The sequence below is a fragment of the Mytilus trossulus genome, chromosome 4 (assembly GCF_036588685.1).
Source record: "Mytilus trossulus isolate FHL-02 chromosome 4, PNRI_Mtr1.1.1.hap1, whole genome shotgun sequence".
In the NCBI taxonomy this organism is placed as follows: Eukaryota; Metazoa; Mollusca; class Bivalvia; order Mytilida; family Mytilidae; genus Mytilus; species Mytilus trossulus.
The window spans coordinates 72827831-72849246 of NC_086376.1; the positions used below are offsets into that span (position 1 = coordinate 72827831).

Sequence of the window (21416 nt, forward strand, 5' to 3'; positions counted from 1 at the left end):
TGTCAATAAATGTACTATTAGTATTATGTTTTATACTAGGCATTGTTAGCATGATCGAAAACATCAAGTCACTCTTAAATTGCATGATTATAAGTTTTGGCATTTGAATGAAAATATGGTAAATTTTCAATTTCACGCTGCTTGATAGAACGCATTTAAATTCTTCCATAGAACAACTAACTTGGAGTTAAAGTGAGTTTCGTCATTAGATAATGAAGTTAGAATTATGTTATCAAATGATATGTAAATTCAATAACGTATTGAAAGGGCAACTTCTTGTAAAATAACAGTTCTAAATAAGTTAACTATTTCTTTAAATCTCACCTTTATGGCCAGTTTGTCTTGTATAATCAATTGGCGTGTTTCCGTCAATGTCTATTGAGTTTGGTTTTACCCCTAACCTCAGTAGTAACGAAACACAGTCCTGATGGCCCATAGCAGCAGCCCAATGTAGAGGAGTTCTGTGATTTTAGAAATAATTATTCATTGGATTAAGTGCAATCGACAGCATCCGTATATTTTAATTAGTCAGGGAGCAAATGTCTTAATCATTTACAAGGTTACCTACATTACAGCGATCTCCTGTTCACGATATTGCTATTTCGGTAAATTTGGGATGTCTATACAAAACGTTTTCAGATGCACAAAAATACTACTAGTATCAAGTAATCGGCGTTACAACAAGGACTGACTGTAACCTCTATTATTGTAAATGAATACCTTTATTTTTTTGTTTATGACTTTAAGGTATGATATTTTAACAATACAGATTTGTCTATGTTTTTCGGATAAGTGATATGATAGATGTTGTAATGACGTTCTGGATATCAAATAACTTAATAGTTTCGTTATTCAAAAATGTTTACAGCAGGGATATAGATTTTATAAACTTGTCAATACTTTTACTAAGAGTTGTCCATCTTTAAGAAATCCGCTGCAGTTGCACCGTTTTCCTTCGTTTGATTTTTTTGGCATTGCACGCTATCGAGTCTTCTTATATTTGTTATATCGTTGCTGCAATAAATCTTCTACAAAGTGCACCACTGGATATTAGAGGCATTTAAAGAAACGATTCATTTCAATAAGTTATATCAATTCAGTCTGCTCTCAATTTTAGAACGTGATTGAACGTTGAATGTTTAGTGCTTTCACTGTGCTTAATTTTAGTTGTTTGTTAGTTGCTGCACTAATCGGGATTGGAAGAGACAGGATTGAGATCCTAATATACACACACTATTTAATTTATCTTTACAATAAATCTATTTTCCTGAAAAACATCGACGGGAACCCGCATTGGTTCCATTTATCTAAACAAACAACTTACACCAACACAATAAGAAACGTCTCTTTAAATTTAAAACCGTGATGACTTTAAAATCAATAATCTTTTAGTTTTGAACATAGTTTTTACTTTATTATAACTTTCCGGATTCTTTTGTGAAAATTAAAAAGAAAATTGATTTTCGTTTCTGTAATTTTTGAAAAGAAAATAACATTGCAATATTCTTTATGTATTATTGATTTTTCTACTTGGGAATGAAATCTAACCTATCATCTGGATCTTCAGGTTCTATGCTTATATTTTCAACATCTGACAGCAGTTTTATGACGTCAACGTTCCCAGCAGCTGCTGCATAATGTAATGCGCATTTTCCTGAAAAGTCCTTATAATTAACAAGAGTAGCACCAGTAATGTCTTGTAGAATAATCCGACAACATTCACTGCTGCCATTCTGGTGAATAGAAAAAATAAAAGATATTTTTTCAAAATTCCAAAACAAATCAAAACAATAAAACAATAAAGAACGTTACTTTAGTAAGTTGTTCACACTATCAAAACAAATACTATCCGGGTCGAGCCCGACATAGTGAACCCAAATTAATCACTCTGCTTCACAGTTATTAAAAAAAATCGCGCTTTAGGATTTTCATCTCAACACAAAAGACACGTATGCGCAATAATGTGATACGAATATGACTACTGGAGTTATTTTGCATAATTTACATCAAAATTGTATTATTTTGAAGTGTGAAATTATTTCTGCATTTCTGAGCAGTTCAAAGTTAACAAGTATTATCTATCCACCATACATATTCACTGCAATGTTGGCGAGTACATTGATACTTCATGCAAGACAACGCCATTTGTCACGTAACCTTACATTAACTTTCTAAATGACCAATTTCAGAAAGCGAAACATTTAACCCTAGCTCGCCCAACCGAAATTCAACCAAACGATGGGTAATTCTAATCCGAGTTTGCCCTTGATTTAGTCGTTTCCAGTACCCACATCTTACCGAGCAAACAATTTTAGGTCGAACAAGGCGGAACATGAATTGAAACGGTATAATGTAAAGAGGGTAAGAATCACCAGTGGCTCCCAGATCAAAATAGTTAGAAAGCCAAACAAGTATGGAGTATGTAGAGCATTAAGGATTCAAAATTCCAAAAAAAATATAAGACTTTCAAACAAATTAATATTTGCAGTTCAACTTCTTTGGTTTTTTTTCTTCGTTTTAATCCGCCATTACCTTTGGAAAATTCCTGTACCATCTCATGAGTTTTAATAGTTGTTGATAATTGATAACTTTTGATTTCGTCAGTTTGTATGAACTTCCCTTTTTTAATTTTGAGTTTGGTATTATTTATTCAAATCTTTTACTTCTACTTTATACGTTTTGAGTAGGTAAGAAATGGGAAATTAAGTGATTTCAGAGAGTAGTTTTTACCCAATACATCGTTAAACAAGAACATGGCTATTTCAGAAACATGATTTTCTTGATCATTGAACTGGACATCGAAGGTAGCTGTACCAATCAAGTCTACAGCTCTCTGGTGGTATTCTTTTTTGTTGGAATATGTCTGCTCTTTATTAGCTTCACAAGTCGGCAGCTGGTGTTTGTGTGTCTAAAAATTATTTGAAACTCCTGTTATCTTTCTGTCCTATAAAACAATATTTTCTGCTATTTACCTGAGCAGCCCAATGAAGCGGTGTTTTACCGTCGACATCTTGGACCGAGATATCAGCACCATGATCAAGAAGTAACTGAACGTGATGTGGTCTATTATGAAAGCACGACCACTGAACTGCAGTCATTCTCTGTCATAAAAAAAGAATGATACTGAAAATCTTACATCAATCCAAAGAAGAATGCAAAGCAATATAGAAAAGTATTACTTCAAAAAAGCATAAATCACAAACACATACCTATTTGAAGATATAAAATGATATAAAACTGTATACATTTCATGCGTGAACAGAGGATTGTATTCAATGATATACTATTAAAAACAATTTTATGAAATGATTTCATAAAACATAAACAAAAATGTTCAAGTACCTCTTATTATTGAACATGAGACTAACACTCACAAATGGAAGTTTTTAACGACCTTGACTGGCTATACAGCCCTTGCACGGTCGGTGACTAACACTGCACAGGGATTTTTAACATATAAAAGAACACCAGTGATAAATATATGATAAAACCTACGTGACTACCACATCATCTTCAGTATTATGAGAGTAATTAAAATATGGATATGATATAAACGTGATAAAACACAGTAAAACATTAAGGAGCGAAAGACATTAAACATCAGTGATATTAACACTGTAAAACGTAACCTATACTATACCAACGTACAGTGAAAACAGTTTGTCATAAACACACCCAAATATATAGAATATTCTACCTGAGCGTTAATAATTGTTTCTCTAGAAAAAATAGTACACACAATAAAACGCTTGACAAACAATAAACATTGTAAACATGGTAAACACAGCAACGAAAAGTTACATTTTTTATTTGCGATGTTTTATAATTATTTACTTATTTATTTACAGTTTCCAAAACCCATTATTGATGTCTGCGTCATATATCATCACAAATGATGTGGAAAGACCAATTCTAATTGTAACAATAGTTATCAAAGGCATATATTGTATTTAATACGCCAGATACTCGTTTCGTCTACTTAAAACTCACCAGTGACGCGTAGATCAAAATAGTTAGAAAACCAAACAAGTACAAAGTCGGATATATATTGTAATTGACGATTTCAGGATTATAATCTAGATTGCATGCCTTGCTTGTGGTTTTTACCAGACTTATCAGTTGCACTTTAATCAAGACATTTAAAATATATGTAGGACTCAAATCTATGGCGGGTTCCAAATCTGTGGCAGATTCCTAATCTATGGCAAATGTGACGTTACAAACGCCAAACAACTCAAATCTATGGCAGATTTTTGTTTACTCCAAATCTATGGCAGATCTTGTGGAAAGGGTACCGTATAACGTCACAATTGAATATACTGCCATATTACATTTTCGCCACAGATAACAATGGCGAAACCCATAGATTTGAACACCATTCAAGATAAAGATATTTCCCTGGCAACAATTTGCGGGTGGTTTAAAGGAAGATGTGACATATTATCCCGAAGATGGACCAAATGCGCTGTACTGGCCGAGTCCGGCGATGAATTATGGCACTGCTATTTTAAGTAACGCATATTTTAGAAAAAAGGATTTTTAGAGCCCTTTAGAGTTTGATGTTCAGTGTGAGCAAAGGCTCCGTGTTGAAGGCCGTACCTTGACCTATACTGGTTTACTTATAAATTGTAACTTTGATGGACAGTTGTCTCATTGGCACTCATACCACATCTTCCTATATCTAGTTTGTAGTAGTTTACTGTATACGGCTGGCAAAGTTACTATGATATATAAAATTACCAGATACAAATTTGATTTAAATCGTCAGCAAATAAAAAAAAGATGTATTAACGATATCGCTGAAATAAATATTATTTGAAAATTCAAACTGTTTAATTTTCTTGGCCCTTACTTTTTTAATTTTATTTTTTATAATTAGCGGCCTCCTGGTTTGTTATTATTCTGTCTTTGTTTTATTAGTTTGTTTAATGAATTCGTTAAACAGCTGGTACCATGCACAGATTAAAGGATGTTTATTTTTTACAGAGCACATCATTTTAATCTTGAAGTCTGTATTAAGGCATATGCTTTTATCATTTATGATGTTATTTTGGTTGACCATTATGGAATGTTTATTTCACAAATATTTATAGACATGCTCCTGTTGTCGTATTTTTTCCACTTGCTTATGACAAGTCATTGGTAAACAATGTACTACATTGTTTTCCTTTTGCACAAAACTTGCCATATATTTGGAAACAACATAAATCCGCCATAGATTAGGAAATTACAAAACTTGCCATATATTTGGGATGGCATGACGTCACATTTACCATAGATTAGGAATCTGCCATAGATTTGGAACCCACCATAGATTTGAGTCCTACATATATACACAACTATATATATTTTACTCAAATTGGACACAACTCTTGATAAAAATATACATTTCAATTTACTAATTACTCTCACACTGAAAATAATCAAATATTTATACGTTTTCGTATTTTAATGTTCGATGTATAAGCATTTCTTTATTTAGCGTTAGTACAAACACCCAATTAGATATCAATTTCACCTGTTAATTACATAATATGTAACTGACCTCATTGTCTGAGTAATTAACAGCATCATGTGACAAATTTTTCAATAGAGCAGCAACAATTCTGCAATGAGAAAACAAAGACAAATGAAATATATAGAGTATAACAATCAACACGTAGCTGGTTTAGGATGTAATTTCCTCTATAAAATAATAAGAACATATCTTATTGTGTGGTGTAATAAAGTTCATATTTGAATGACGTTCAGAAACTATCAAAGTCAATAGAAGCTTTCAAAATGTAAGTTTCATTATAGTACATTATCTTAATAGACCACTTTCGAGTTCATCCGTCACCGGAAAAAACTCGTCAATTACGCGCCTTTGTGACGTCATTTATCAGATAGAGGGGGTCGCCTGTATCCCTGCACTATTAAGTTCATCAAGCCTCTAAGTGATTGTCATTGTGCAGGATAAACTAGAAATAAGTTTTGTTTCGAAGGCACTTAAGCACAATTCCCTAGTGACAGCAGTGCTGATTGTCAATTATGAGAATTTAGTTTGCCGAATAAATCGTGCAATATTGTATAATAATTTTGAAACCACTCGCTCAGCATTGGAATGGAAGTGACGATGCCCCTAAACGCACGAATGATGTTCACTAAAACCAGAGTTTTAGACGGAAATGCACCGAACTCGAAAGTTGTCTATTGGCTAACAGCGATCTCGCGTAATTCTGAAATTAACCTTCATTTCAAAATGAAATGTAACATTCATGGTTACGAGCTTCCACAATAAAGTGCACAGGTAAATAAACGAAAATTATGATAGAAAATTCAAATTGTGTTTTCATAATCCTAGCAAAAAACGTAATCGTAATGAAAGCCACTTACAGTCTATAACAATAGACAACATAACAAACCCATGGTAGTTAAGTGTTTGCTCATCCAGTTCTGTCAAAATAACAGAACTATAAATAACTGTCATACGAGTTGGAGGTTAAGTTAGCTATAAAACCAGGATAAACCCATCATTCTCTTTGACAAAAAAGTATAAATAACAAAAATACCGAGCTCCTTTGACAATTCAAAACTAAAAGTCCTTTGTTCAATAAAAAAAACCCCACCCAAACACACCAAAGAGATGGAAAAAAAGCGCATACTAAGTCAATACAATGCAATTTTATACGACAGTCATACAAGTGAAAGGTTAAGCTAGCTATTAATCAACCATTTTCTACATACGAAAAAATACCTATACCAAGTTAGTGATTACCCATTCGTTTTATGTGTTTGAGCTTTGGATTTTGCAATTTGTGTAGGTTTTTTCCCTTTTGACTTTTTGGTATTTTTGTAATTTGACTTTTCTCCTATGATCAGGCTTCTGTCATTTAAAATGACATAAGAGCACGTCATTTGTCATTCAAACAATAACCGCAAATCTCTTCCTTCATGATCAAATTCAGAAAGCAAAGCAATTAGATCTAGTTCGCCCAACTTAAATCCACAAAAACGATGGGATCTATCATTATTTCATATTTTATTACATGCTAGATGTTATACTTTATCAAATCACTTTGAATATTTGATCGTTTTATTTATAATCTATTATTTCTTTACTTGTCAAAGTATGTTATGTTAAAGAATACTAGATGTGGTTTAAGGAAACCAATAAAAGACAACTAATCATAATGGCGCCCACATAATGACCATTTGACCTACGCAGTTGCTTATTGTTTTAAAAAAGCACAAATGTCCTTGGTACACTGTTGGTGACAAAACATTTTAACACTTCGGTTAATTTGGATTCGCATTTCTGTCTTTTTCATTCATACTGAAGATTAGGAAACCAATTACTTCTTCCACAGCGTGATTCTCTTATTGTTAGGTGTGAATAATTTCTACGACAAATATGTTCATTGTTATACTTAATAAAAAAATTCTTATATCATTCATTCATTTCGTTGTCCATGCGGCATTTGTTATTTTTCCTTACCTTTCATACGCGCGCCAACCTATATCAACATGAGATTATAGCTGCGATACCCCACTAAAATCCGTGATGATCTTATGTAATATTTTACATTTTCACAATCAAATCACAAGTGCTCCAATTGTATTTAGACATATGCAACCCTTACCTTTCCTCTACTTATGTTTTATCATGTGGTTTCTGAAGATCTATTAACGGTTTGTTTTCTTCACCTGTTAATGTTTCGTCATCGTATAGGTACCAAGGAACAGAAGAAAATCCATATATATATTTACTCCATATTTAAGGCAAATACCTTCCTCCCTTGTATTTCCATTCATATACATACCTTGTTACTTCTATCGATATTCATATCTTGCATTTATGATTATACCTCTGCATTGTACCGTTATTTATATTCGTAGTTTTTGTATTTATTTTTATATTCGCAAATTGCATCATTATGTGTAATCCTTTATTGTACCTGCATGTAGTGGTATTCCCATCTTGTATCTTTTTTTGTTTTCCCTTTCTTGTATATATTCATTAACATCCCTACCTAGTATTTTTTAAAATACATGTATATGTATAAAAAAAATCAAAAAACAAAAATACCGACCACAGAGGGAAAATCCAAAACGGAAAGTCCCTAATCAAATGGCAAAATCTAAGGCTCAAATACATTAAACCAAGGGACAAAAACTCGTATATTGCTGACTTAGTACACGCAATGTTATGTACAAAATGATGGATTAAACATTGTTTCAACATGGATACAACCTATTATATACGTATTCTCCTACCTTGTATCTTTATTATACGTAGAGGCATGCAAAGGTAATCGTCCTGATTTGTCTGCAACATTCTGTTTAGCACCTTTACGAAGGAGGTAAACTACTCCCTCATACCAGCCCTTCAAATAAATATATAACACATTGTAAAGTATTGTTTAGTCGATTAAAATCATAATCACGGAAATATAATTTAGAAACAACTCAAGTCATGACATAAGCGCGAGTAGTTATTAGACAAAATGTATGGCTATCATTAATTATCTGAAGCCAACCCTGTAGTAATAATTTCATAAATGTATAATTTTCTTCCGTTAATTCAGACTCTTTATTCTATTTGGTACGAAATAACATGGATACATCATATATCCAATAGTTTTTATTACAATACATGCTCATTCCAGTCAGAAGCAGTTTAGTGAAAAGAATGAACAACAACATGCTGATATCGACTTTCAATGTCCATCTGGACAAAAGCATTTCAGAAAATTATAATTTTTTGCCACATTATTCAGAAAGTTGATGGAAAAAACCTCACGAATTTATTTTATTGTGCAGAAATATAAATACATTTATAGACATGATCATGTTTGATATTTGTCATTTTTTACTAACTTGCTAATGCATGAACCTCCCTCCCATGTTAATGGGGGGGGGGGGGGGGATGGTTAACAGCTCAGCATTTTTTATTTCACTATTTCAAGGATTAGAAATATATTTCAAATATTTATATACTGGAACTGTATACTCTAACTGTATCGAAGTGAAAACAGCGAAACTTCTTCAACGTTTCGAAGCCGCATAAAGTTAAAGGACAAAGAGACACCAGTCGCTTTTTTCTAGCTGTTACACTGATTTTATTTTAAACGATACAAAATCGCATTATAAGAAAGTCCAGGAATTTTCATGATCTTTCCTTTTACTTTCTCATGTTCAAAAGAAACTGACATTTACCAAGTTTTTATAATGTATTAAATTTTTTTTTACCTGATAAGCAGCCACAGCCAAACCAGTTCTCCCTTTACTGTCTTGTGCATTGATGTTAGCTCCCATTTTAACCAGTCGTTTCACTGCTGGGAGTTGCTGCATCATTATAGCATGAGCTAAAGGTTTGTAACCTGTATTACAGAAAAATTTCGTTACATTTTGTTTCATCAGTTCCATAGAACTATGTTGACATATTAAAACTTTGGCGCCTTTTCAGCTATTTTGTATGCAAGGCCATTAAAATTAGAAGGCATGTTATGTTTCATAAACAAAAGTTCTGAAGAACTGAAAATCAGATGACCGCAAGTTCTAGTGAATGGTCTTATGCGCTTATTTCAGAAAAAAATCGTATCTCTACCTCAAAATTAGGATAAGGTACAAAGATTTATTTCTTTTCTGAGACAAGTTCCTGTGTTTCACGAAATTATGATACACATCTTTTTGGGAATTTTTGTTCCTAAACACTCTTCAAATTTGTACTTGTTTGGCTCAATAATTATTTTGATCTGATCGTCACTGATTAATCTCTATGTATTGCTTTGACCATTAGACCGACACGCTGAAATGGATTTTATATGCTAGTTCCTATGAACAATCATAGCAACACTCGTTATCCTAATCAAACAGATTATATTATGCGGTTCTAACTCACGACTTCCAGCACTCGAGGGTTTAGTATAGAACTAGATCGCATTATCACCTAGACGACAATGTAAAGAAACAAATGTTAGCTGTCATTTTCTAATTTGTTAAATCCAGTTTTCTTATATAATCATTTTTGTTAACATTTATTCGCTTTAACACTGAATTATTCTCTTCTCTCCCCTTTTTAAAGTAATATTAATCTTTTGTATGTGAATCCCAATTCAAGACCTCACATATTGTTTACAGAGTGCTGTTGGCAAATTGGCCTTATTATCTAATCTAAGTTACCTACTGAAACGTGATTTACATATATACATTTAATTTAGAATTTTATGCTTTCATAAAGACACATATTCCTATTTTTGTTGTCGCTAGTTATTTGTGTAAAATCTAATTAGGAGTTTTTGTATAGAAAGCTGTAATTTCCGGCTGATTATTTCCGGTTAACTAGCTCTTTAGGCGGCGACAAATCGATTTTTATTTAAATGGATTTTTTTTTATGATTTCATATCTTCATCATCTTCTTAAAAGTTTTTTTTATCTCAATCTCGAGATATATTTTGCCTTGATCCCTAACCAAATCTCATCTGCACTGCCATTGGTTGAACAGAAAAGTTAATTATGGTAAATGAAAATAAAGAAAATGAAAATGAAAATGAGGTCAATAAATGAAGAATAGGAAAAAAATTATGCAAAGAAAAATTGAACAATTGTTTTTAATGAATATGGTCTTGAAAATGAAGACCCCATGACAAATCCCTCTTAAATTGACATTCAATCATTACTATTTCTTTATTTTATATTCCAATTGAACTTTCCTCCAGATAAATGCTTTTGTGATATCCATTAGTAATTAAGACTATGTATATTTCAAACTTTTAACTCTAATGAACACCCTATGCGTCGATAAAATTCATGTTTGAATAGTTTTAATTAATCTTCGAATCATTAAACTTGATTAACAACTTCCATTAAGTTATTAATATTTGTTAGAAGGTCGCTACAATTTGTCGTACTTTTTCAAAACTTGGCCACAGATGTATAAGGGTTATTGTTGTCGCCTGGCGTTTCATCCTCTCACCTGTCTAGTTTTAGTCCTAACATCTTTTATAATATGCATTATGAAAAATTATGATACATCCTTTTTTCTATTATTAAAATCTTCATTAAAAGTTTAAAACTAAGGTTTCATTTCCTCAATAATTGTTGACTTACAGTGGTTCTGTACATTCTGGTTTCTTTGCTTTTGTTGATTCCAAGTTTTTTTAATCGTTTAACTGTGTTTTTGATGATACACCATGAACAGCGCTTCATACTAAGAACATACGAACATAACCAGAGCATTTGCGATGTTTAATTTGCATAATTGAAGCCTCGCAACTACGTCGTGTTATTCTTCGAAGTTTTGGGGTCTTTTAATAACTTTGACTGATGTTTATCACAAAATAAGAAGTAAGAGACGTGTTTGACGTCTTTTGATTATAAGAAAAAATTACAAATTTGACTGATTTTAACACAGAAAAAAGTTAGTGATCCTATGTTGATTTTTTTGCAGTTTTACGAGTGTTCTATTCAAAAGTTAACTTATTTAAGGATATTCATTCACTATATGGCAATTATAAGCGTACGAAATAATGGGGTCAGCTAAACATGTATTTTGTATTCAATCTTTAACAAAAGATTGTGACATATCCCATATTACCGTTCCTTGACTATTAACACCCTAGTGTAGTCATATTATAGAAAATACAGACTATTGTTTTTGTATGATGGTAGTTTCAACAATTCTTTGACCCTTGATAATGTACTTGCATTCATCTATAGTGTACCTGTGGTAGAACTAAAGGCCTTCAATTATCAATTAATTCCATGCTTTTTTAGAATTTCATTTGAAATGTTACCATATGCATTTTTAAAATAGATTTGTAACATACCATCACCGTCATCTTGTTCAAGTACCCCTGGGTCACTCTTGACAACATGAACAAGTAATTCTATATTTCCCTGCGCAGCCGCCCTATGTGCAAGACATCTTTCTGCATCTATATCACATTCAGACGACCCATCTGTAAGAAAATGTTTCGGCGTTAAAGTCATAAGAAACCTCCAATTAAAAAAAAATGCGTATATTTTTATTTATAACTCAATGGATAGTTTTCATTATAAAACTTATGAACATATTCTCTTTTTGAAGAACATTTTTAATTTGTTCATATTAAGAAGAAGTTTACTTTATTTAAATTGCTTCCTTACCTTACAGGAAGCAATTTTCCGACATATTTTCCGTATGCAAAGTGACATCAGTGTGACTCATCTCGTTAAAATCCGGTGATTGCAATACGCTTGGATGTCCTTAAAATACACTATTATCTGATTGTAAATGTTAAACACGTGCTCATAGCCATGCTTTTTTGTTGATTGTTTACAAACAGGTGATAATCGTTAAACTTCGGCTTCAAAACACGAACTTTAATTACCTGCCATATTTTCACAACAACATTGACAGATTGAAAAAATAAAATGACGATAATACGAAATTAATTAAAAAAATAATAAAATCGTGCACAGAAGACTTAGTTTATGGTGTTCGTATGTATTGGTTCAAGGATTGGAATAACATTATTTTTCACTAGTCACTCGTTTCATATGATTCACGCTGAACGTTAGCTAGTATATATGGGTTAACATTTTAAAACGCAGTGAATATAACTTTTCAGACAATAAAAGGAAAAAGAAATGATAGTAGGCTTTCGAAGGAAGAAGAGAGGATAGTTGGCTTTCGTTGAAAGATGACAACAGAATTGAAGATGGGATGTAAAGATATGATATAGATTCGGGTGACGCTTAATTTCTCATCCTAATTGTCGAATTAAAACTAATCGATGTTGACCTGAACTTTGTAAGATAAAATCTAAAATTATTCACACTACCCGTAACAAAAACATTTTTGTATCTGAAAAACAACACAAAGCTTGACCCTTGGTTGAGTTTTGGCGTCTGTTCATAGTTTCCTTCCCTTTCAATGCTCGAATCTTGCCGAAATTAATCAACAGTTTTTCGCCATTAATTTGAATTTCTGATTTGTTTGAATGAGATCGTTTATATATTGTTGTCTAAACCTCAAAGTGCATACAGAAAGATGTGATGTGAATAGTATTTAAGATTGAAAACACGTTTAAAAATGGCTATCTTGATGAAAATGAATAGAACTGAAATCATTTTATTTATAACAAACGAAGGTTATAACATGTGTATCTCTCAGATATTGTACATGCTTGGTGCTTAGAATAAATGAAATATGCAATATATTATCAAGATGGTTTTCAACAGCAAGGTGTAAGACTAAATACCATTTTTAATTGTAGATTTTGAAAAAAAATCTGTCTAGTATTTCAATTTCGACGCGATAATATCTCGTTCAACAGGGTTTCGTCATCCTTCCCAATGTAGAATATCTGACTTTAACAAATTCAGAGTGAAATGGAAATACAATTTCTTTTAGGAAACTAAGTATTACAAAAAATATCATTTTCATTAACAAAAACTATGAAATGTATTAGGATTTATGTACAAATATATAAAGTTACTTTTCACCCCGAAACAATTTACCTGCCATTATAAACTACATCCGTTATTTTGAATAAATAAACGTGTAGCTAGGTTCAGTAATTATAAACGATATAAATTAGACGAGGGTCGGTCAGCTGATCTTTCTTGTATTTATATTTGAATCATTTAACAATTGTTCATTATTCTATAAGTCGTAAAGATGTCCCGATATTGTGTTACTCCACTCAATACACACAAGTATGTTCATATCTATTCAATTAGTCAGGATTTGTATTTACATCTAGGACATGTCAGACTTCAAGGCGTACAAGAGCCTCCTTTATCGTTAAATTTAACCTTTTTTTTTAATTAGATTTTTTTAATTTGAAAACGAAACAAGGACAATGATATCATGACAAGAAATCAAATAAACCTTACCATTGTTTCTAGTTTTGGTGAAGTTTAAAAATCTGTGAGTAGCGCATGACAATATATTTAAATATCAAAATTACATTAATCATTAAGAGAGTTATGATTTTGTGTATGGAGAGAGAAGACAATATATTTAAATATCAAAATTACAATAATCATTATAGAGAGAGTTATGATTTTGAAAATGGAGAGTGAGAAAGTGTCTCATTGTCGGATTTGTCTGCTGACAATGTATATGCCTAAATTAATTGTACTTGCACTTATGGAGTTGGTATAAAAAGAAGATGTGGTATGATTGCCAATGAGACAACTATCCACAAAAAAACCAAAATGACACAAACATTAACAATTATAGGTCACCGTACGGTGGGTTTTGTTTCAAAATAACATTTACCATACCCGCCCGCCAGTCCTCCGTTCATCCAACAAATGTTTCAACAACACTTTTTCTCACAAACTGCTGATTTTCACAATGAATAATGCAAAGCCTAATTACTTTGATGATCGTATCTTTTCAACAGAGCTTTACACAAAAAGGTTACTAAATGTACAGTGCGGTCTGTCTCATATCGTTTCTTACGTATACACTTATATAATAGAGTCGGTTTAGAAGTAGATTTTCTACGTCAAATAAGACGGTTTATTTTTTCATACTGAACCTGCCATTTCTTTGTAGCAACATTCAAGTAGCATATATTTCAAGCTTAACATAATAGGCAATGGCATAATTTTCCTATCATGGTTTTCTTCATTGAGAGTTGACTGGTTCTTCTACAGAGAAAGGTTTGAACCAAGGCTTCATGAAGGTAAAATAAGAATCATACATATTATAAAGAATAAAGAAATCAATAATGATTTGCGGGTACGGTTGTATGATTATACTTCTTGTAGTTCGAACCTCGTCCTCATTCATTCGTCATCATCGAATGTAATTTATTGCCGGATAAATTCTACACTTAACACATGTCCCTTGCTAATGAAGATGAAGAACTCTTCCGGTGCATATTTGATCTAAAGAAGGCCGCGTGATGCTTAACATTAAATATTTTTTTGCGTTCTTTTTTTTAACATTTAACAACGATTTTGTCTGTCAGTTTTCCTTTAACGTTTTAATACTAGACGGAATATAGAAAATAGGGCAATAGACTTTTGCAATAAGTTGATTATTTTGCATAATCAAAATGGACTGACATCAAAGGAGGTTGATAATAATATATTAATTTAACATCATGAAAAAAGAACCAAGGGAAAAATCAAAAGGTATCTGTTATAGAATATTAAAAAAATATATTTAGATTTGAAGAATATATATATGTTTTACCATTGAACTGTATGTATATGTTTTGTAAATTTAGATGTAGTAGCCACCGTCTACAAGTTGAGACCGAGAGAGGGCACAATATGTCAAGAAATCATAGATTGTGTCGTATCTGTGGCTCGGCTGCAATCGGTGACGAGTACCATTATATTTTGTCTTGTAAATCTTTCGTTAATGAAAGACAAAAATATTTACCGGAAATTTGTTGGAATAATCTAAACAACTTAAAATCATGTAATCTGTTTTCCTTTAAATAATATTACAGTTTTAGAAAAAATATGTCGATATCTTAAAGCTGTTAATGCGAAAGTCTCCCCTCCTGGTTTATGTATATTATTTACTGCATACATGCACTGTATATAATATTGTTGTATATACTTATTGTCTCTAGAACTATGTCATTAGTTGATGAGAATAAAATTCATTCATTCATTCATTCATTCATTCAGAGCTCTTCGTGTGCACATCTGATCTAAAGAAGGCCTCGTAATGCTCAACTTTAAGTGTAATTGTTTATGTTTAACACAACGTTTTTGTCTGTCAGTTTTCACTGTTACTTTACTAAGTTCTGCTTTGATATCCTTTCACGTTTTAATACTAGGTGGAATATAGAAAATAGGGCAATAGATTTTTGCAATAAGTTGATTATTTTGCATAATCTAAATGGACTGACATCAAAGGAGGTTGATAATAATATATTAATTTAACATCATGAAAATAGAACCAAGGGAAAAACCGAAAGGTATATGTTATAGAATATTAAAAAAAGAGTTTTAATTTGAAAAATATATAACTATTTTACCATTGAATTGTATGTATATGTTTTGTAAATTTAGATATGGTAGCCACCGTTTACCAGTTGAGACCGAGAGATGGCACAATATGTCGAGAAATCATAGATTCTGTCGTATCTGTGGCTCGGGTGAAGTCAGTGACGCGTACCATTATATTTTGTCTTGTAAATCTTTCGTTTATGAAGGCCAAATAAAGGCAACAGTAGTATACCGCTGTTCAAAACTCATAAATCCATGGACAAAAAACAAAATCGGGGTAACAAACCAAAACCGAGCGAAACGCATTTAATATAAGAGGAGAACAGCGACACAACACCGAAACGCAACACACACAGAAACTGACCAATCATCAGACAAAACACCACGAGAATAACAAATATAACATGAAAACCAAATACATGAATTTGGGATAGACAAGTACCGTGCCACGTCTTATCTCAAAAATATGTCGATATATTAAGTAGTTATCAAAGGTACCAGGATTATAATTTAGTACGCCAGACGCGCGTTTCGTCTTCATAAGCTGTTAATGTGAAAGTCTCTCCTCCTGGTTAATGTATATGATTTGCTTCATACATGCACTGTATATTTTATTTTTGTATATACTTATTGTCTCTATAACTATATCATTAGTTGATGAGAATAAAATTCATTCATTTATTCATTCAGAACTCTTATCTGAAAAAGGCCTCGTGATGCTCAACTTTAAGTGTTTGTTTAGTGTTTGGCGTTCTTTTATTTTCAACATTGAACAACGTTTTTGTCTGTCAGTTTTCACTTTTATTTTACTAAGTTCTGCTTTGATATCCTTTCACGTTTTAATACTTGGTGAAATATAGAAAATAGAACAATAGATATTTCTTTTGCAACAAGTTGATTATTTTCCATAATCTAAATGAACTAATATCAAAGCAGGTTGACAATACTATATTAACATCATGAAAATAGAACCAAGGGAAACATTAACGTATAGATATCACGAACATTTCCAAGAACATGTGCCATGCCAAAGACGTATACAATCAGAAGTATGCCAATGAGAATAATCAATAAACTAACTTCAACTAAGAGATTAAAGTAAACTACAGCAGAAAAATGTTAAAAAAAATATATTGAAATTAGCTATTGATTCAAGAAACTAAGCTAGTAAAGAAGAGCATTAAGGAAGAATGTCATTTAAAACAGGACATGTAGTTTGATTGCCCATGACAGAATTATCCACAGACCAAAGGACAAAGATGTAAACAATTACAGATCTCTAAATATGGCCATCTTCCTGAACATGCACGGAAAAATACACATATTTATGCATTAGTTAATAAAAAGCAAAATACCAAATAGAGTAAATAATATATAAGACTATATGTCTATTGTTGTTTTGTCGTTGCTTTGCTTGTTTGACCTATAGCTGCTTACAGCTACGTTACTAGTTTTTCTGGTACCGCATGCTGTATAATACTAGATATCATACCACATCTCGTTTTAATATAACGGCGTATGGATGATCATCCGTATGTTCTGACTTTTATTATTATCATGTAATAAAGAATATTACAACTTCTTACATGAAAGAAGGACTGAAGATTCCTATAGTAATAAGTATACAAATTCTTACGAAGACAAAGCTGTATTTTACTATTAGGATATCAATTACCCGATTTAATGTTTTAGATCTCATTTCTAGTCTATTATCAAATTATAACTGCAGTTTTTCCATAACAATAGGTTTACGAGGACAACTGTTATTTATTCTTACCAGCAAGCTACGTACTAAAACAACATAAATGCGTGTACAGATTTATATTCCAACACACTGATTTCCATATTAAATCAATTCAAAATCACATTTTACTTGCCATTCACATAAACAAACAGTTCAAAGGATTGAATTTCCACGTTAGAAACGAGAGAGAAACAAGTGACAATTATTATAGCACTATAGAATAAAGAATAACAAGTGCGGCAAATAACAATAATTTCAACAAAAAAAAGAGATTAGCAAATAAATAATCTTAATCTTACCCGTATCATGTTCTACGGAATCCGACGGGAAGTCCATGAGTTTTCATGACATCGTGGTACTGTGACAGGTAAAATTAATCAATATCAGATATAAACAGATTCCAGGTAATTATAACTGTAAACATCATACCTCCATATCGACGATTATTCATAGATTTCTCATCTATTCGTATGTAGAACGATGCTTATGTATGAATAATACTTAATAATTATGACATGTAATTAAAACGGTACTTAATGTAGTATTAACATACTTAAATAAATGCTGAATCTAATAAACACAGTCTTCAAAAGAACCTTATATCAGTTTATCTTACCTAATAAGATCAAGAATATTTAGCATATTGCCTATATGATATTCATGTTATCAGCATTATGATATTATATTAACAGATGTTTGAAGGATAATTGATAATTAGAAATTAGAGAACTTAAAAAATGATATTATATACAACTTAAAAAATTGTTTCGTTTTGTAACTAAACGATAAGAAAAAAAAACTATAAATAGATTGTAAAAAGAAAAAAATATACCCAAAAACCCACTTGTTATGATGTATATACAAACTGACAACAAAGATAATTGGGAAACATTTCTGGCTAGCGGGGCTAAAAGTAAACCTTTTTTTCAATTAATAAAAGTAGAATTATAACTTTCATCGTGAAACGTAAATGATAAAAGAGAAGGTTTAAGAGTCTGTATTTCTCAACTTATCACTATTTGAGTGGTATTACTATTAAGTACAAATCTTATAATTCTACAAACTGAAAGGGTGTAAAGGAAAAAAACGTTTGGGAAGGTGAATCAAGAACTTTAACATGCATGCAAATCAATTAGAGTCCATGTAATCGTAGGATAAAAAAAAATACAATAAAATAGAGAATGTCAATGTGGAATGTGTCAAAGAGACAACAACCTGAGTAAAGAGTAGAAAGAAGGATGCGGGCTTCAGCTGTTGTCTTAAATATATCGACAAACCAGGTGCGCCATTTAAAAAAAACATTCATAATAAAGCGTAGCGAAGAGTAGATTAAATTAAGAAACGACTACATCATTTCAGATTAGAAATACAAACTTTAAAACACTTTCAAACCAGGTATGATTGACTTTTATAGGAGGTCCCAAATACCAAACTGGCTAATTCAGAAAACAAAATATGCAAAATCCGTCCTAGTATATAAGTTAACAGACAATAAATGGAAACATGGGTAAATGCAATACCAAATACTATACACCTATATTTAGTGATTATTGAAGAAGTGATCAGAACCCATACGTTATAATAAATGAGTGCAGTGTCAAAGTTCATTGAAGTTAATAGACAAAAGTGTATAAATAATGTCAACACGACAATGAGTGACTGACAACATTTTGTAGCTATAGTCTTTCACAATTTGTTCTACAACCACTCATCTTGCCTTCTGTTTATTGTGATTGATTTAGTGTTTTTTATTTATATTTCATACATGTTGTGTTAGAAAGTCACACATGACATCCCTAAAATGTTTTTCAAGACTTTCATCAAATTCTCCCACGCGAATGGGAAAATCTTTCACAAATTCATTAGTAAATTATGGCATGTTCTAATAAACATGCGTTTTGTCTTGTCTTGTTTTTTTTAATTCCAAATTGAATATTTGATCGTATCATATCCAAAAAGTACCAACACAATTGATGATTTTATGTGATTACCATTACATAACTGAAGAAAAGTGTCAAAAGGTACCAGAATTTATTGTATAATAAATCACCAATGAAAAAAACAATGCCAAACGGACTGTCCTAGCTGTATAAGACAAGAAAATCAATATCTTACCATTAACATTTAAATAAAGCTACGGTTGATACAAAATATTCACAAATCTGAGACAGAACAGTAATGGTTGATTATCCAGAAAAGTAATATAACTATCTATGATCATAAACTAAAAATGAACTTACAGTGCTGGAGTAAATATTGTTATAACTGATAATTAATATTGAATATTTTTTTTCTCTTTTAAATTTCGACAAAGTAAAATTCTAAATAAAAACCTTTCATATAGATTTTAGATATTCATAGAAGAATAAAAGAATGGAATGAGCATATTTGGAATATAATCTCATACAATCAATGATTTTTACAAATTTCCATTATTGGTTATTTTGTTCATTTAATTTATGATTTTATTACAACCTATTAATTGTTTGGTTACCTTTAAATGACTGCATGTAATATGTATATGTCTTTTATTGAAAAATATTAATATGTATAATCTTTCGTTCGAAAGGAAAATACTTTAGAAATTTAATAATCAGAATATATTAAATGGTTACTGATCAGATATCATATATAAGGAAACGCTTGCAATGATGGAATTCACACAAACAATACAAGTTGAATTGCTAAATTATAAAAATGATTTTTTTCCAAACCGAAAAGTCATCCTCGCACTTTTATTAAAATTTTCTTTTAAACATGGACATTATATTTTAAATCAGGACTACGATGCATAATATATTCTCGATTTAAATAATTTAATCATACATCCTTGAATCTTCAACTTGATCTATAAATCTTCCTCAGGTTAAAAACATAATGGTTTTATCTTGGTATAATGCAAGTGATTTGAATGGATAGATCGTGTAACCTATATTGAAAATATACAAAGTTTTGTCATTTTAAATTACACTAAAAAAGTAAAAGTTATCTTCTAACTAGTGTGAATAATGCTTAAAAAAAGGTCAAAAACATAATATTGAACTCGCGTTTCGTCTGCATATGAGTCATTATGAGATCAAATTGGGCGAAAATCAACCAAGGGCCTGACGCAAAGAAAACAAAATGTTTGAAGTTCTACCACGAAATGTAAATGATAGCTCTTACAACGCTGTTTTGTATAACAATTTTTTTTTTCAAACAAGAATAAGAAACGATGAATTGACGAAGTGCACTGTCTTTTAAACTTAATCTCTGTATTGATTATACATGTACATGTATAAACATTTCAGAATTATGTTTAAATTGAGTTCATCAAGAAAAGGCATGAGAGCACTTTTAATGTAATTTTCACATATTTGTTTTAACTAGGTACATAAATGTAATATTTGCTTTAACTTGATAAATACATGTATGTAACACTCAGACACGTGTCCATCCCCCAAACGTGTCCGATACACACAAAGGTGTCCATATAAAGTCACCGAACTCCAAACATGTCTAGTTATTTAAGGGAACGAAAGCTGGTCATTCTATAAACGTCCAAACGTATCCTTTCTAAAAGAATCGACAAGAATGCTACATGTGGTTATTTCATTAAGCTGATTTAAAATGCAGTTACTCATTTTTTCGATAATTTTGGTAAAATGCAATATTATTTTAACATGAAAATAATATGAGCAATACTCATTCAATTGGTTGACTGATGGTGTTTTACGCAACTTTC

At 31.3% G+C, this 21416-nt stretch overlaps 1 protein-coding gene across 2 annotated transcripts in view; it reads right to left on the minus strand.

Moving 5' to 3' along the window:
* Positions 1 to 18087, minus strand: part of LOC134715919 (ankyrin repeat domain-containing protein 55-like) — a 34505-nt gene extending 16418 nt beyond the window's left edge. The window contains exons 1-8 of one of the 2 annotated variants that reach the window (XM_063578477.1): positions 17992 to 18087; positions 11811 to 11942; positions 9232 to 9362; positions 8257 to 8366; positions 5546 to 5606; positions 2973 to 3101; positions 1549 to 1733; positions 325 to 461 (exon numbers count right to left, since the gene is read on the minus strand). In XM_063578477.1, coding sequence (XP_063434547.1) covers positions 325 to 461; positions 1549 to 1733; positions 2973 to 3101; positions 5546 to 5606; positions 8257 to 8366; positions 9232 to 9362; positions 11811 to 11942; positions 17992 to 18028 — 922 coding nt within the window. In that variant the 5' untranslated portion in view covers positions 18029 to 18087. Of the gene's footprint in view, positions 1 to 324; positions 462 to 1548; positions 1734 to 2972; positions 3102 to 5545; positions 5607 to 8256; positions 8367 to 9231; positions 9363 to 11810; positions 11943 to 12129; positions 12206 to 17991 lie in introns of those variants that run through there. The other variant, XM_063578478.1, reaches the window with a different exon arrangement.
* Between the last annotated feature and the right edge of the window lie 3329 nt (positions 18088 to 21416).